Raw genomic sequence first — 17437 nt, forward strand, 5'->3', positions numbered from 1 at the left:
TATGCCCACTCCCAGTGAAGTCAGTGGGATCCGCAACTGGCCTGTCATTGCTGTTCACACCCTTTGTTTCATTCCCAAAAATGGCACGCACAACAGTTTAGTCCCAGGGACTGTTATTTGGCAGTTCCTGGTTTTGGTGCTTTCATTCTCCACTACTCCTAGGAATCGATTAGGGCTGGGAGGTTTAGGTGCTGCCGCCATATTTCCCCACGGAAAACCCATCCTCGGGAAGCTGTCCCATAGCAGAGACGTCACGTACCCCGATCCTTATGGCTTTGTCACTTGATGTTAATTTCTCCTCCTCGGCTCTGTCAGGACACGGAAGGAGTTTGCTGATCACAGCAGCAACAGCGAACCATGAGGACCCTTGTGCCCACTGACCTCAATTAGCATATAATGAACATGCTCCTGAAGGAGCTAAGCAACCCGGGCCTTTGCTCCAAATCGATACCCAGCCGTCTTGACTTATGGGCCGCTGTTCCTCCTACAGGCGCTCCCCCGTCAATAACAAACAGCATCCTCTGCTGGTAGCCCCATCCTCCCCCGGTGAGGAAAACAAGCGTAAGCACATGTCCCCGCTACTCAGAGGAAGCCAGGGGAAGCTGAAGTTGTTGCTCTTTGAATAGCCACACGTTGAAGCAGATCCTAGCGTTTCTGGTTAAACAATCTGCTGGGACACAAGTTGATATTTTTGGGATAGCCATTCCTTGTTTCCTAGAAACTCTATGGTCTGTTCCACTGTGAATCTGTCCAAAGAGCAACTCTTGTGACCGAGCAGGGTATTCCAGTAAACCTTGCATTTCCCAAATACTGTAGTAACTTTTCTTTCACTGCGCACCACATCAGGGCTCGTTTGAATTGCGCCACTATTTTTACTATTTTTACTATGAAAAGACAATCCATCTCTCCAGGCTCTCAGCAGGCTGTACATCCCCATTGGCAATAATGTGAAATTGGCACTGTGCAGGGCAGGAGTAGAGTTTCTTTGGATGACAGGATGAACTGTCAAGAAGAAAACATTCTTATAGCGCTTACTCCAGTAATCAATACATATTCTCATGGCTGCTCGATTCAAAATGACCTGTTGGCCAGTACAACATAGAATCTAGCACAGGATATATAATATGAAGGATGTAAAATAACTATAAAGTGCTATTTGGGTCTTAATCCACCAAGCTTTCACCATTATTTTGCAAATCGGGGAGGCACTGACAGATTTTTCTCTTTGTTTGCTCGGTTTAAGTATAAGAAAATGAACCACCTCGTTTTTCCTTTAGCCATAGTTTCATCCTCCAAAACATAAGAACATATTGGGTCAGACCAATGGTCCATCTAGCCCAGTATCCTGTCTTCCGGCAGTGGCCAGTGCCAGGTGCCCCAGAAGGAATTAACAGAACAGGTAATCACCAAGTGATCCATCCCCTGTCATCCATTACCAGCTTCTGGCAAATAGAGACTAGGGACACTTCAGAGCATGGTTTTTATCGCATCCCACAGTGCCACCCGGCCATTTATTAGATAAAGATTGGGATTCGTGTCACCTTCACTTTAATCAAGTAGCTGTTATTTTATTAACTCCAACAGAGTATGACCTGATCAGTTACCTCGCCCAAATTTAGGGCCAGATTCCGATAACCCATTACTCAGGATGAGTAACACTACTCCAGGTGTACGCCCATAGAAATCAATGAGACTACTCCTGGAGTAAAGTGCTATTCAAGTTGAGTAAGGGTATCAGATTCTGCCCCTTGGTCTCCAGTGATCCCAAAGCACCTTTGAGATCAGTGGTCTCCTGTACCTCCTTATGCCATGAAAAACCATGAGCTAAGATTCCCTAGATTTTATTTACCCAACCAAGACCCTGCCCATGGGCCTATCAGGAGGAAACCCCTAGTCTGTACTTGACTGTAAAGTTTTACTTCACCCCAAATGTAAATCCTTCAACCCTGCTCTGTGCCTATGTTTTAGGAAACCCAGAGCTACATTTTCCCCATCCTGGGCTGTCAGGGTCTCCTACCATATGAACCGTGGAAATCAAATTCCTAATCTAAACCATTGTGTATGTACACCAGGTCCTGAAAATGTCAGGTCAATATAATATCCCCTGCCACCCATCACACAGAAGGTGACCCTGGCAGCGAAGGCATCCATCCCATCCCACAATTTAGCATGGGGGCACAACGTCTTTCCCGCGCTAAGTCTGCTCAAAGGGAAAAGACTAGGACACAAGTCCGTTTCTATGTACAGTAATCTTGCCCAGCCACAACACCAATCAATCACCGAGCTAGACCGACCTGATCTGGCCAGCAATGCAGAGGAATGGGGAAAAGTGACATGGTAGAACAGAGGTTGGAGGACCAGATACAACGCAGCCCCGCTCCATTGCCCTTCTCACTCTGGCCAGCTAATGTCCAGAGATCTGCCAGTCCCGGGGCAAATTCTGGTGCCTCTTGACTGGCTGGTCTGAAGGAGGATAGCTCAGTGGTTTGAGCATTGGCCTGCTAAACCCAGGGTTGTGAGTTCAATCCTTGAGGGGGGGAGGGGGATCTGGGGGAAATGGGTGGTCCTGCTAGTGAAGGCAGGGGGCTAGACTCAATGACCTTTCAAGGTCCCTTCCAGCGCTAGGAGGTTGGTATAGCTCCAATTATTATTTAATTGGAGATATACCCATATATATATAAAAAAAAAGATGGGAAATCTCGTGTATTGAATGGGACCACGCCACTCCCCTTGGAGTGCGAATCAGTGTAGTAGTTGTGATGGATCCTGCGCATTGAGAGCCACCTCCTGTGTCCATAGATGCCATTGACTCGAGTTGGACTAGAATTTGTCCTCATTATTACATGAGTGCTATGATGAAGTTAATACCAAATAATTCCTGAGAGCTGAATGTGTTTCAGCCTCTGCTTTTCCGTTTTCATTTCTTTCCCCTAACCTCCCCCTTGGCACGTTAGCTCTATATAAATATGTATGTCTCCACTGGTGGCAACTGCCTCGCACTGGGCTGAGTCCCAGGGCAGCACGGTCACGAAAATGGGGAGCATCTGTCCAGCCTGGCACAGCTCACAGAGTAGTTTACTGAGAGAGATCAAAGCAAAGAGGCCGCTCCCGGGCAAACCGCTTTACCACGCAGTGTCTTTGCGTGGATGAGATGGGTCAGCTGTGTCCAAGCCCCTACAAGAACAGAGCGCTAAATGCCCTGAGTGGGGAAAGCACTGTTTTAGTCACCAGATCACTGGGACTCTTGCTCTTAGCTGTCACTTCCAATCATAACACGTTTGTGGTTGACAAACAACATGCCAAGAAGGGGATGCTTGTGTTTGCCGCTGAAAACTTACCCAGGAAGAGGCAGCTGGTTTCACACCTAACATAAAATGGAACAGACAGGGCCAAAACCCGATACGTCGTCTGTTCATTCCAGCACCCCCGTGAAATCCGTGAAACCCAGGCAAGCGAGCAGAGTTTGGCCCTCAGTTTGAATTATGAGCCCTGATTTGCATGTACTCCGGCAGAAGTTACATTGACTTCAGTGTGAGCTTTGCCTGAAACAAGAATGCAGGATTGGGCCCTTACATGGAATATCTGTGTTATTCTAATTCATAACTTTATCTATGCATCTCGATATAGGTACTTTTACAGCTATAGGAACAGAGACATTCTTATATAAGTTATACAGATGCATGCTATAGATTTGTTCTATGTTGACAAATATTTTATGACCAAAGAGTAAAATAATGACTTTACGCAACTACTTTTTCTAATAGACTCTCCAATCTATTTCTGAAATAATCTCCATTGTTGCAGATAGCCATGGATGTTGTATAAATAATATTTGCGTTTTCCAGTTTTTAGATCCCGGGGTATCTTTCACATTACTGAGAAAGGTGGCCAAATTACAAACCCATTTTACGATTTTAACACACTAATGAACAGTTTTTCCTGCGGTTTGCCTTGCTATCCTCAGTGAGGGGCCTGAGAACAGACAGCTACCCAGTATATACGATGCAACAGCTGTGTCTTCAGTGTAAGATTGAGTATTGTATGCAAAAGAAAGGGGTTTATTTGTTCGGCTCAGAATATTATCGGTGTCTTATGATCGTTTGATCAAATAATACTGATTTCTTCTACCTCAAAGATTAATTGGAAATTAAGGCATAGGGTTTCCGTTGCGATTTGTCTAGCTCATTTGTATAATGGTCGTGTTAAAAAGCATGATGGATCTCATCAAAATCCTTATGTTAAACAGTGAGAAGTTTATCTCGCAGTATCTTACCCGTCTGCTCTCAGGAGGATACAAATGTCAAAGAATAAGGCAGGGTAAATACTGATATAACAGACTCTATTTCCCTCAGTTAAAAAAACACATAAGATAGAGGAGCTGGGTTTACATCAAAGCTGGCATTAAAAAAAAGTTGTCTGTAGACAAAACTGTTGAGATTAGCCTGAAATAGGGAGTATAGATGAAATCTGCTACTTATCTCGGTTATTATTATACAGCGCTATTGTCAACGATTAACAAAAGAGTTACTGTCTCTTTAAACTGCCGAGTGCTAGAGTTCCCAAGTGGAATTTCACTCCTTTAGTGTTTGTGATGATGACAAACTCAATGGACAGGAAGATGCTGATCTCCCCTAAATTGATACTGTTTTGATGTACTCATCTACATAGGATTTCGGATGAACAGTTAGACACTATTACGCAACGCTACTTGTCAGGAGCACCGTGCGAGACGGCCATATTAACACACGTCATTTAATTATTTATTTAAGTGTTGCTCAGGCTGATTGTAATACAATACATAGATACCCATATAACGCACAGCTAAAAGGGCAAGGACAGTGCGTAGAGTGGGGAAACAAATGGCAACCGACATATTCATCTGCTCTCAATGTTTGGTGCTTCAAGATACCATGGGGGGGTATATCTAAACAGGAGCATCGTGACCTCTGTCAATCTCCAGAGGAGCTTTCCTCAAATGTTACTGGCTTTAAATTAGCTTAAATTAAACTCTACTTAAATTGAGACTATTCCCGTGAGTCGAACCAGCTGGATTTGCCCCACTGGTGGACAGGGAATAGATACACTGGCACGTCGTGTAGGTGTTTGGTTTAAGCACATTCTAGCTTATTTAATTAAGCGACATGCTAACTTGGTTGTTCGATTGCTCTCTTCTGCATGGCAAAGCAAGCGTCTATGTTCTGTTTTACTGAGATCTATTCAGTGCCGATCGCAGATTTTAAAATTTCAGCAGGTGAACTTTAAACCTTATAAAAACCACTGACATTTATCCCTAGTTGTTAGCTAGGATATTTGTAACAATGATCGTGACATTATTTATTAGCTTTCTTCATAAAAGTCCTATTCTCGATGTGAAGGATGCTTTGCATCCTGCTCTAAGCTCCATTTTGTTTTCAAAGCCTTAACCACAAAGAAAAAAAAGTGAGATCATATGAATAAACTGTTCTTTTCTCAAATACCCTAGACAAAACCAAACTAACCAAGCGATCAGAGTTGGGCTTTTTTCCCTATAATTCTAGTTTTATAGTGCCAACTGCAACTGATGGCCAGCTGGGTCTCTGTGTAGAAGTAAATTAACTGGAAAGCCAAAGTCAGCGCTGCAGTCAACTGGAAAAAAAAAAAAGAAACCAGTACAACATGGCCCACTGTATACAAACCATTGCTCAGTGACAGACAAAGTGCGGTATCAAGAGATGTACAAAAGGAGTGTTTTTGTCTGATACAGATTTTTTGCTCAGGGCATATAGAATTAAAGCTGCTCTAGCTTTTGAGGGAAAACAGAACCGCCTTGGAAAATATAATCGCATGTTTACAAACTAAAATCAAATGAATCCTGGTCTAGGGTTATCCTGGTCAGAAGCAGTTATCCAAGAAAGAAGTGGCTTTATTGACTGAGTAAAATGAACAGAATTTAAGACATATGTGTAGGGATGTAAAAAAGGCAGTGCAAGTTTTGAAATAGTCACACATTTTTCTCTTCCAGATCTGTTGGCTTGGTGGTGTGGTGCCGCTGAACAAGGGGCTTGCCTCAGTGCTGAGGGAGAGTCATATTTACAACTGTAAAAAGTGATAGATACCTTGACAACGGTGAACGGGTTGGTTGGTTGGTTGTTTTTAAATTAAGAATAACTGCGAAACTGGAAGCGTTTTAACTTGATGCCCTGGAAACAGCTCAGCGTCTCCGAGTCAGGTTTTGTATATATTATAAAGGTTTTAGGAAGAAGTGAAAATCTGAAGAGAATGGCAGGTTTATGCTGCGGATAGTGAAGCAGCAATTTTGAAATATTCTGAAACCATATGCTCCACAGTCTCCTTTTGGAAGAGCAGGCTGGAATTTAAATGCTATACCTTGGTACCTGGCAAAAGCTGTGCTGGGGAAATATTGAGAGAAATAAATGCACCTTATCATTTATATTTGTAAAAACATACCGGTACATAAATTCGTCAGGACCCGATCCTAAACGCCTTACTCAGACAAAACGCCTACTCAATATGCAGCGTCTGGCCCTCTATAGTTTAAGTTAAGATGTTGCTTCAGGAAAGCGTTTCCCTGCTTTTGTTTAATAATCAAATACCTCAGATAAACTGACACAATACTGATATTTTTCTAAATTTTAGAATAACTGATTCCTTTGCTCAACTCTCAGCGTTTATGTTTGCTTAAATTCAGCCATAAAAGAAATAACAATAGTTATTCACTGTCTTGATATGAAAATGATCATAGCTAAACAATGCGTTTCGATTTAAAACAGTTGTCTGTTGGATCTAATTATTTACTTTAGCCCCCTAGCTAGACTCTTATTAATAGCTTTCTTCCTGGAAAATAGCATCTTTCCCATAATGATGTTAACATGTCATCCCTGATAATGGCTTGTGTTGCTTGCTGCTTAAAAAGTTAATACACCCTATATTGGCCAGAGATTAACCTATCTCGGATATATATGGAAATTATGACTTCCTGAATTCTCCAGAGAGGTTCTACAAAAGGAAAAGAGCTCTCAAGAAAAAAAACACAAAAACACCAGGAATAGCAGCTTTATATTTTCCAAATAAACGATCGCCTATTGTTTTTGTATTACTCTTGAACCTTCTGGAGCAAGTGACAGTTTACATGGTTTTTTTAAATGCTCCTGAAAATGAACAAAAGAACCCAAATTATCGTTTTTGTACCGTCAGTTTTATTATTTAATCTCTGATGAGATCAGATTATCTGTACCCTTTAGTCGAGGCAACAAACGTCTTTAAATTGGTTTTAATTGATTTATCTTTTTTTAACAGAAAGTGCATTACATTTATCTGGTCTTGCAAAGGGATCTTCTCTTTACAAACCGAATTATTTTAATATAAATTAATTAATAAATGTTAAGATGCTAATATATCATCATTATTAGCTTTAAAAAGAAAACAATTTACATTCTATAGTGTTCTTTATAATACAAAAGAAAACACACTTTAAATTCAATTACAGCATCTAAATAATTTTTTATATTTTCGACTGAAAGTGGTTGTAACAATTCCCACCAGCTACTTTTAACACACATTTTATTAGAAATGGGCTAAATTAAAGAAAACTATTTAAATTTTTCCCACTCCCATCGCCCAAAAAAGTATTTTTAAAAAATACTAATAAATAGCATTAAGGGCGGGTGCGATTTCAGAATGGGAAAGACTTCCTCATACTTGGCAAAACATCAGTAGACTGTTTGTTTCAAATCTCTTAATAGAGGCCCTTAATGGAGGGCCTCCGTTCAAATTAGGAGGGAATCAAGGTCTGCAGGAGAAAGTTCAGAATAAGCAGCTAAAGTGTGGAAAGAGACCACAAAAAAATCCCAGCGTTTATAGTCCACAATTCATTATTCAAAAGAACAGATCTTAAAAAAGCCAGACAAGGGGATGGAGGTGGTGGTGGGTAGGACCCAACCCAACCCTTTCTATTAAAAAAAAGTATTTTACATTTTAAATATTCACAGTAAAGTAACTTCTGTAGTCAGTGTGACTCACGATTTATTTACAAAGAGCCTTCAACAGGTTGCTTTAGTCCGCCCAGCAGGAGCTGTGTGGGTGGAAGTAGGTCCCTCCTTCCCCCCTCAGCTGCTCTGAAGTCTGCAAAAGAAGAGGGAGCACTCACACAGCCCCCCTGCGACCCTACAATAACCGCGCCAGCACCAGCGGCCAAGGGCCAGGCGAGAGGAGCAGGGGAGCGCTGGGTTTGGATGTTTGTTTACTCGCCGTCTTTTTCTGCCTCTTTCCTCCTCTTCGTCAGCTGATAAAGTCTAGAAAAATAGATATGTACAACATCTCAGAAAATAGCAGGTGTCCTCCGAGTCGGCCTGGGCCCCGGCCCCTCCTCTGGAACCCCCTTTAAGAGGAGCTCTCGTTCTCAGACGTGTGCAGGAGCAAGCTGCTGCTGCTCGACTTGTGTTTCTTCAGCAGCTGGGTGATCTTCTCGTCGTCGGAGTTGGGGTCCAGAGGCTTGTTGTAGTCATCGTCCTCCTCCTCGTTCTCCGAGGCCCCCTTCAGCCTCTCGGTCTCCGAGTCCTGCTTCTTCTTAGCCGTGGCCATCTCGGCCGCATGCTTCTTCCGCCACTTGGTGCGCCGGTTCTGGAACCAAACCTGCGGCCGCCGGAGCAGGGGCCCAGCACCAGCGAACAGAGAGAGAGAGAGACATTACTGACCCGGGCCAGGTCAATGCCAGCAACCACATCTATACTCTGCTTGTGACCCTCAGCGCCACCGGGAGCCTTAGCGCCACCCAGGAGCTGCTGGTAGCACCAGACAGCCCGCAGGATTCCTACCAGAGTTCTGGTTATTTCTGCCACCACCAAATGATTAGCGTCCCTAGCACAGCTATTACCCCCACGGAGGTACCAGCACAGAGTTGTGGTGACTAGTCCTACCATCCACTTATTCCTATTCATGCCATGCTGATCACCACTAGCGACAGGGATTAGTATTTGTACCATAGTCAATTACCACAGCAGAGGTATTAACTGTCATTACATAGTATTGTTTTCTTATTTCTACTAGTGTTCAGCCCATATGTATTATTACTAACATAGTTATTTATATTCATTCCATAATTATTATAATAAAATTATCATCAAACATACTATATAATTACTACTGTTGTGGTAGCTTAGTTATTAATAATATGAAGTTATTGCTACTATAGAGGGATTAATATCCACACCATAGTTAGTACTATTCATATTGCCACCGTGTTATTAGTATATAATATACTAGTTATATATTATAACTAGATATAATAGTTATTACTATGCTATATAATCATTTTTGTTATTATACCATAAGTTATTCATAAATAATTATTTTATTACCACAGACACTTAAGTATTCATATAATAGTTATTAACCTAAAATTATTACAGTTATCACCCTACAGCTATTACTACTATTACCATATATGATATTTGTGCTATACTTTTATTATTACTGTTACTACAGATTAATTAATATTCATACCATATCTATAATTATTACTATTAAGTTACCAGTATGCATATCTTATTTATTATTATTGCTACCATGGAATGCTTGGTATTCATATTGCGGTTATTATCATTGTTATCGTTCTAAGTTATTATAATTATTACTATATTGTTATCACCACAGAATTCTTGCTTTTGCTACTGCAGAGTTATTATTGGTAGTTAAAGAATTTTTCAGGGAATGGGCATATTTCAGTTGCTTTTTCTTCTGATGAAGGAGCATTTTGTGCGTTCACTTGCTTTTTATTTTATTTTATTTTAAGGGGCGTTTCAAAGCGAGCCTTGGAGACTTTTAAACAAACCTTTGCATACTAATGGAGTGAAAAAATTATTTAACTCCTTTTAATTTTCTGTTAAGATCTACATTTATTCTTTTCCTCCTCTTTCCTCTACTATGTTTTTGCTTGTTCAGTTTGTTTAATAAAAACTCAACTAACATGTATCAAACTTGATGAGACACCATCTCCCATGAAAACACGTGTCTGTAGTCTTAACTGTAATTCAAGAGAAAAGCAGGTGTTTCTAATGTTCTAAATCCAAATAGTCAAATATTTAGAGATAAGGCTAACTGGTCACAGAAACTTACTCTGTGCTGAATCATCAGGTTAAAAATGCAAATTTTTATTGCTATGGCTTTTAAAGATGCAATTACATGTATACAATAAATTAAAAAATAGATTCAAAAATGTGTTGTAAAAGAAAGGAACAATTTACAAGTTGTTTGGATTTTTTCGTCTCTAAAATCCAAGTCACGAATCCTATTATTCAAAATATAATGTCAGAGTCGCAGAACGATTCCTATACATGGAATGAAGGTATTAGTTTGAAAGAAAACAAATCTAACTACATGTCTAGTACACTCACTGACTACACAATACTTTAATCCTGCTCATATGTGACAATAAACATTTTACATTGAATAGCTATCTAACGTCCCCTCTTCTGTTACATATTTTATCTTAGAAAGGGCAGAGTAAGAGGAGAGGGGTGTTATTTTCATTGTACGGGCTGTAACAATTTATTCACAGCCATTTAGACATATTTACAGTGACAAATGAGGGTCTCCAGATAACTCTGGGAGAATGAGAATCCATAAAGAGGCCCCTTAACACAGAAACGGTTAAATTTGTTAAAAAGCTGTATAGAGAATTTATCTTTAAATACAATTTCCTGAACAAGAAAAACACTGTAGCCTGCATTTGCTTTTTAACTTCTCAAAACCGTACCTCTGTGAAATATTTCAGTGTTTAACTAAAATAAACAGATTCGGGGAGGGAATGTGTGAACGATCCGATCCACTTTATGCTTGTTAGCTCAATTCCTTTCCCATTCAAGACAAAACCTCTAAAGTTTGAACCATGATCCCAAACACGCGAAAATTTGTGTTTTGCCCTTTGCCAGGAGAACGATATCACATTTTAACTATTTGTCGTAATCATGTCAACATCTAATGACCAAACATTGCATGGCTACCGGGTCAGAAAATGTATTGTCCAAGTATTAGCCTTCTAACACAAACTACACTGGTTTGTAGTTAAATATTCAACAATATTACTCCTTACCTCTCCCAATTTTATGGCACAGTAAACATAATATTTTGGGGTCATTTTATAAGCATTCCTAATTTTAAATTATTTTAAAATAAATTACGATTTTAAAAATTATACCATATTCTCATAAATAACACCATTAATTATTAACTGCAAATTATTGCCAACCTAAGTGCCTTTTTTAATATAGTAAAAGGAGCCATCTATGCAAAGGATTTAGCTAGCAGTAATATTTTGCAATGGCTTTGTTCTGGTAGTAATGGTGTATGTGCAGAGCATACGTATCCATTTAAGATTAACCTGATTTCAAAGGCATGCGCCTGATTCCTTTTGTTCATCAATATCGTATATCAGGGCTCCTTTGTATATGTATTTTTCTCACTCCGCCCAGTCTCAGCAATGTGTGGGCTTGAGTCTCTTATCTAACGTTTGACATGATCATCTCACCTTGACTTGACTCTCTGTCATCCCCAGTGAATAGGCTAGCCTGGCTCTCTCTGGTCCTGCTAAATATTTGGTCTGCTCAAAAGTCTTTTCCAGGGCGAAAATCTGCTGGCCAGAAAAAGTGGGTCTTGTATGTTTTCTCTTTCCGTCTTTATCCAGCAAAATTGAACCTTGATCTGGAAAAGAATTAATGCATAGACAGATATATTAATCTGTTTATTTGGGAAAATGCTTAGCTATGAAATTTTCTGTCAAGGGAAAGGTTTTTTTTCTATACACGGAGGAACAAATTCACTATTAAAATGTTGCCAGGTTCAAAGCGGTGCATATCTTTTCCTGACGCCCCTTTATTTTGAGAGTCTAAATTTTGAGCAGGCAAAAATTACTCCCCCACAAAAACGGTAATCGATAAAAGTAGGTTACTATAAAGGGTTCTTCTTGGGGAAAGTTTGTGTATGAACCAAACTCAAAAAAGGGGAGGGGGAGGAGTAGTTGAATCAGAGATATTTCAACTTAAAAGTCCTTTTAGGAAAAATAAAATGAGAAAACTGTTTTTGTAAAAACTTCCCATTATTTGTAAGCAATAGCTTACATTTTAAATGCTTTCATAGACACACACACACACAGCTGTGAGTGTCTAAATTGCCAACAAGTCAAATAATGCACGTAATATATTTTCATCATTTAACATGTGCTTTCAGGTGTTCAGACAGTAACTGTTTGTTATTGGAAGGATTCTAGTATGCACAATGATCAAAACGGTTTTAGGAAAGCCAACCCTTTCAAGTGTCTGGCAGCAGCAAATCTAAGCTTGGAACATCACTGTGCTCAGTGTTACAAAAGTCATCAGTAATTAGAAAACCGTTACAGGAACTTGGAAGAGTCGCAGCCTCAAAATAACGAGAGAGAAAAAAGATGAGGCATAAACGTCCCGATTTTATAAAAGCCTCTCTCTGAAAGAGCGGGGGAAGAAGGATTTGGCCCTTAAAACTTTTCTCCCCGAGAAATCTGGGACACTACAGCTTTTCTTTGCCGTAACAAACAGACACGTCTCCTAACTAACCCTTCTAAATTTTTGCAGAAGGCGCCTGCAGTTACAGATGGGAGTGAATGCTAACGGGTATACGCCAGAGGGCATTCAGACAGCATGAAGTAGGAGTAAAAGAAAGTGAGAGATGAAGCATGAGCAGGAGAAAAAGTAAAGGCAGCGAAAGCAGCACCGTGCTCCTGTACCAAGCACTGAACCAAAATGCAGCGAACAGGATGGTGTGGGTGAGTAAAACCAAACCGCTTGTAATCGATTCACCACCGATCATACTACTTCCCAAACAAAATCACTGGGGGCAGCATTTCCCCTTCTCTCACTCCCCCAAATAAAAGTGGGGTGGAGGCGGGAGGATGCACTGAAGTACGGCAAGAGCTCAAGAAGTTAGTTGTCTCTCCCGCTAACCAGCGCCCTGCGGCACAGCTGCCCGGGGCCGGGTCGGGTGCATTTCAACTACAGTCTGAGCAACAGCACTGAGAAGGAGGGAAGAAATAGGGGGAGGAGGGTGACCCTGGCCAGTGCCGGAGCTGCCCCAGGGCAGGATTGGGGGGGGATGCCACCCGAACAAGTGGGGGCAATTGCCTGAGCTAGGAAAGCCCCAGCCGGGGCGGCGGTACTCACGGGGGGTGCAGGCGAGGCGCGCGTCTCTCCCGGGGGGGCTCTGCATCACCCCCGGCCAGAAGATCGGGGTCCTGCCGGGCAGCTCGGCCAGGGGCTTGGGGTAGCGGCCCACGGCCACGGCGGCGGCGCTGGGGCTGAAGTAGAGCCCGGGGGGCGGCGGCGGGGGGCTGAGGCTGCTGAAGCGGGGCAGGCCGGCCAGGAGGCCGGCGGGGGACGAGGAGGAGCCGGAGGGCGACGAGGAGGCCAGGGCGGCTCCGGCCAGGGGCATGGAGGGCCGGCTCAGGATGTCGTTGATGCCGTGCGGGGTGGCGGCCGAGAGCTGCTGCGGGGGGCTGGCCAGGGCCGGCGGCTTGAGGCCGGCCGGGTTGGGGGAGCCCAGCGGCGGGGACGGGGAGGCGGAGGACGAGGCGGAGGAGGAGGAGGAGGCCGGCCCGGCGGGCAGCGGGTACGCCGGGTACAGCGGGGTCTTCATCTCGGCCATGCTGTGCAGGGCGGCCAGGGGCGGGCTGCCGAGCAGGAAGGCGCTTTGCCGGGGGCTGCCGTCCATCTGCCCCACCGCCAGCATCGCCGCGCCGCCGGCCGCCGGGGAAGGGCAGCGGGGCGCCCGCGGGGGCTGCGCGGGGAGTCCGGGAAGGGGGCGCGGAGGGCAGGCTCCGGCTGGGGAGTGCGAGGGGAGAAGGGGGCTGGCGGCTAAGCCGGGGGCTTGTCTTGCTCGGAGGGTGCAGGACAGGGGCGGTGTCCCGGCGGAGGGTGCAGGAGCTCACAAGGAGAGGGCAGGTGCCCTGCTCGGGGGGGCCGAGGAGGAAGGACCCGGTGGGGGTGCAGAGGGAAGGGGGAGCCGCAGAAGGCAGAGAGGGGGCAACAGGATCGCGAGGGCGGGCGGCCGGGGGGGTCTGGAAATGCGAAGGCGAGGACCGCAAAGAAGCAGCAGCAGAAACTCTTCCAAGTTGCTGTGTGTCTCTCGCTCCAAAGAAATGTTCGCCCGTGGTGCAGAGGGGGTTTCACAGTCTCTGTCAGCCCCCAAGTCCTGTCTCAGCCTCCCACACACACTGGAGGGAGTGGAAGCAGAGTCCTCCCAGCCCCACAAAATACTTAAAAAAAAACACCACCACCAAGCCCCGGCTGGTAGTGAATGAAGCCAAGCCACAGATCCCCACTCGATGCCTGTTTGTTTAAGGGAGAGCGGTCAGTTCTCTGGAGCCTCCTCAGCAGCCCCCTCTGTCCTCTCCGTTCACGCTGGTGTCCGGAGGATTGTGCCGTCCTCAGAATAAAACATCAAGTCCGAAGTGGTCTTCTGCTCCTCCACTCCGGTCCCTGATCCGGATGCGGCATGCAGGAGAGATCCCCTCCTTTCTCCCGAGACATCAATGCTTTACCATTGCTTCTCTCCCCTCCCTCTGCTGGTCCCTAATATCTGGTTGTGAAATACAAGTCTGGGGGCTTCAAGGAGAGTCTGGCTCTGGGTTTGCTGCTGCTGCTTCTCTCTTCTCTGTCCCGAGCATCACTTCTGTGACTGTGTCTGGTTTGCTTTCGCGGCTGGATCTTCCTTTATTTCCTTCTCACCTTCCTCTCATTTCCCCCCTGGGACTCCTTGGGCTTGGTTATTTTGGTGTCCTCCTCCCCTCCCAGCTAAAGTCTCTCTCTCTCTGCCCCCCACCCCCGCCTCTCTGTGGCTGGCTCTGACAGTTCAGATGAAGCTCTCAAAGGTAATAAAACATTTTCATCACTCTCTGCCTCCTTTAGCTAAGGGGCAAGCCAGGAACTTGGAGAGGCGTCAGTCAGCAGCAGCAATCAGAGGAGGGGCCGAGACTGACGCCTCCTATAGGACCCGGCCCATTGTGATGCCCGGAGAACCAGCGCCGAACCCAGACCCCCGCCTGACTGGCTGATGGGCTGGAGCGGAGAGGGCCGGCCGAGCCTGCTCATCTGCATATTGACCGCGGCCCCAGCGCTTATAGGGTCTGGGGAGGGGGCTGGCAGAAAAAGCTGCTTGATGATCTGCTGGGGGTGATGGGAGCCTGACTTTGCTGCGTGGGCTAAAGGAGCTGGCAAACAAAACGAAAGGAGTCAATTTGTGCTTAACAAATAGGGGGCTGGGGGAAGATAAAAGAAAAGGGGGGAACCCACCAGCAGTCATTTCATTTTGAATATTCCTCTTTCTTTCTTTGACAGACTGTCTGGTGACTAAGTAAAGCAGACCCAATGGCAAGCAGCAGCAGGCACATCACAGGGTATAGATCCTTCTGAAAGGATTAATTAAGTGCCATATGGGGTCCCCCAGAATCGTGCAAATTAATTTGTTGCTCGTTAAACAAACCTATAGATGCCTGAAGCCTCCTCTGAATGAACTGTGCAAAGCCAGAGTCACCCCCCCTCACTCCTCATTCAATCGCTTTCATTCAGTGTCACCCTTTCGTTCCCTCTTGCATTTTCACCCTCTCTTGTTTAAGCAGAGGGACCATAATAACCATCATGGATGTGTTTATCCCGTGTTAGCGGGATAGGAACTCAGCCTGTGTGTATGTGAGAGAGAAGTTTGGCTTCTCTTCAGGATCCCGTTGCTTATACTTTCTTTTCTGATTATTTGTTTATACTTCGGTAAGCAGGATAACACGAGTCAGATTCATAAAAAAGCACCAACAATGCAATATACACAACACAAACTTTTTTTTATCTGAGCCAAGCTGGGGGAGGGGAGTAAATGAACGAGTGGATAAGTGCGATGTGTTGTTGGCGATGATCTTGTCCCTTTTTCAGCAAGGTTTCTCTTACCTGTGGCTGCTTTCTGTTGAGTCTAAATATGCATTATAATAATTATTTTATTATTTTAGTTTAACAATTATCGAATGCACACCAACGTTTTGTTATTTCAGGCAGCCATTCTTAGGGTCTGCCGAAAAATCGTTTAAGTCGATACATAGCAAATCATCGTGAAAACAAACAAAGTACATATCTAATTAGGACCCTAAAAGAGGGGTTAGTCTAAATAACCTGTTCAGGTTAGACTGTGTTTTCTCTGCACCTCCTAAATAACAAAGCGCAGTTTTCCTGGGGGAAACACCCTTAACTTCAGAAGCATTTGGAGAGAGTTTACTAATCGTGCTTTGCCAGAACACTTGTGTTGGTCTTTTTTGTTTCTTTCTGTAGCTTTGTGTCGTGTTCTGTACATCAGCACGGTTCTATTTTTCTCTAGATCTCTTCTCATTCTATAACACCTGCTCATGTATGTATCTGGTCTCTTGAGGAATGGCGGTCCGAAGATTTCTCTCCCCCGCCCTTGTACTCCAGTTATAGTGAGGAGGAAAAACAACAAAGCTCTCCAAAACAGATAACTGTAACAGTTATAATTACGTGTGTGTTGGAGTGGGAGCAGGGGTTGCTAAACATGCTCTTCAGGCGGACAGTTTAATCAAGGAAAGGATCTGTTTGTTTCACAGGCGGTGACTGTCCCCTCTGCCGATTGATAGATAATAAACATTTCAGTATTTCAGTTACCAGATCTGCGGGGCAGGATCTTTCTGAAAGTTTCGGGTTCGAAGCTCATCAGACAATCTCTGAATTGTGTGAGCTTTCTTCTTCTTTTCTTTTTGCAAAACACCAATTTCCCCCTCCGAACCTCTGCTCTTTGGGCCGGGGAGAGGAATTCAGATGAGCGCCTTATTTTTAAACATTCTCTCACCGCCACATAAAAAACAATAAACCCAGTGGAAACTTGTCAGCGCCAGATCCCACATTGTTCTAATTTCACTGAACAGCGTCAATATTTTGTTGTTCTTCTCAGTGATCTGGGGCTGAAGAAAGACGTTTCTCATTTGCAAACTTTGCCTCTGAGCAGAGTCCCATATAGAGACAAACAATAACACATGATCATCCTAAGCCATTTGAAAACAAAATGCAGCTCCCGTAGTTAATATCTCAAGGATGGAAGAGGAAAAGGCGTGCTCATTGCAGATCTTGGAGAAGGGGGGGGGGGGGTTGTTCCACTGAGTGAGACTATATTCCCTTCTATTGCTGAAGATCCATTATTGTTCACAATTAATCTGGTTTTATTTGCAAACTAGAGGAAAAAAGAGAAATTAAAATAATACTTCATCCTCAGGAAGATAACGAGTTATTTTATTGCCAGCGCTTGTGTGTCAACCAAACACCCAGCTTTACCCAGTTTAATTAAAACAGCCACACAAACTTCAAGTCAGATTTAAGACCTTGGTCTTGTCTGTATATCACCAGAAGGGGATAAAGCACTTTTC

The 17437-nt window shown here is 43.8% G+C and overlaps 1 protein-coding gene across 1 annotated transcript; it reads right to left on the reverse strand.

The window, feature by feature from the left end:
- Positions 1 to 8342: 8342 nt before the first annotated feature.
- Positions 8343 to 13752, reverse strand: NKX6-1 (NK6 homeobox 1). Its single transcript, XM_039541449.1, has 3 exons — positions 13188 to 13752; positions 11525 to 11697; positions 8343 to 8631 (listed from the first exon to the last, which is right to left on the reverse strand). Exons 1-3 carry the CDS (start codon positions 13750 to 13752, stop codon positions 8380 to 8382), a joined length of 990 nt encoding a protein of 329 aa, XP_039397383.1. The 3' UTR covers positions 8343 to 8379.
- Between the last annotated feature and the right edge of the window lie 3685 nt (positions 13753 to 17437).

The sequence above is a fragment of the Mauremys reevesii genome, linkage group 5 (assembly GCF_016161935.1).
Source record: "Mauremys reevesii isolate NIE-2019 linkage group 5, ASM1616193v1, whole genome shotgun sequence".
Classification (NCBI taxonomy): domain Eukaryota; kingdom Metazoa; phylum Chordata; order Testudines; family Geoemydidae; genus Mauremys; species Mauremys reevesii.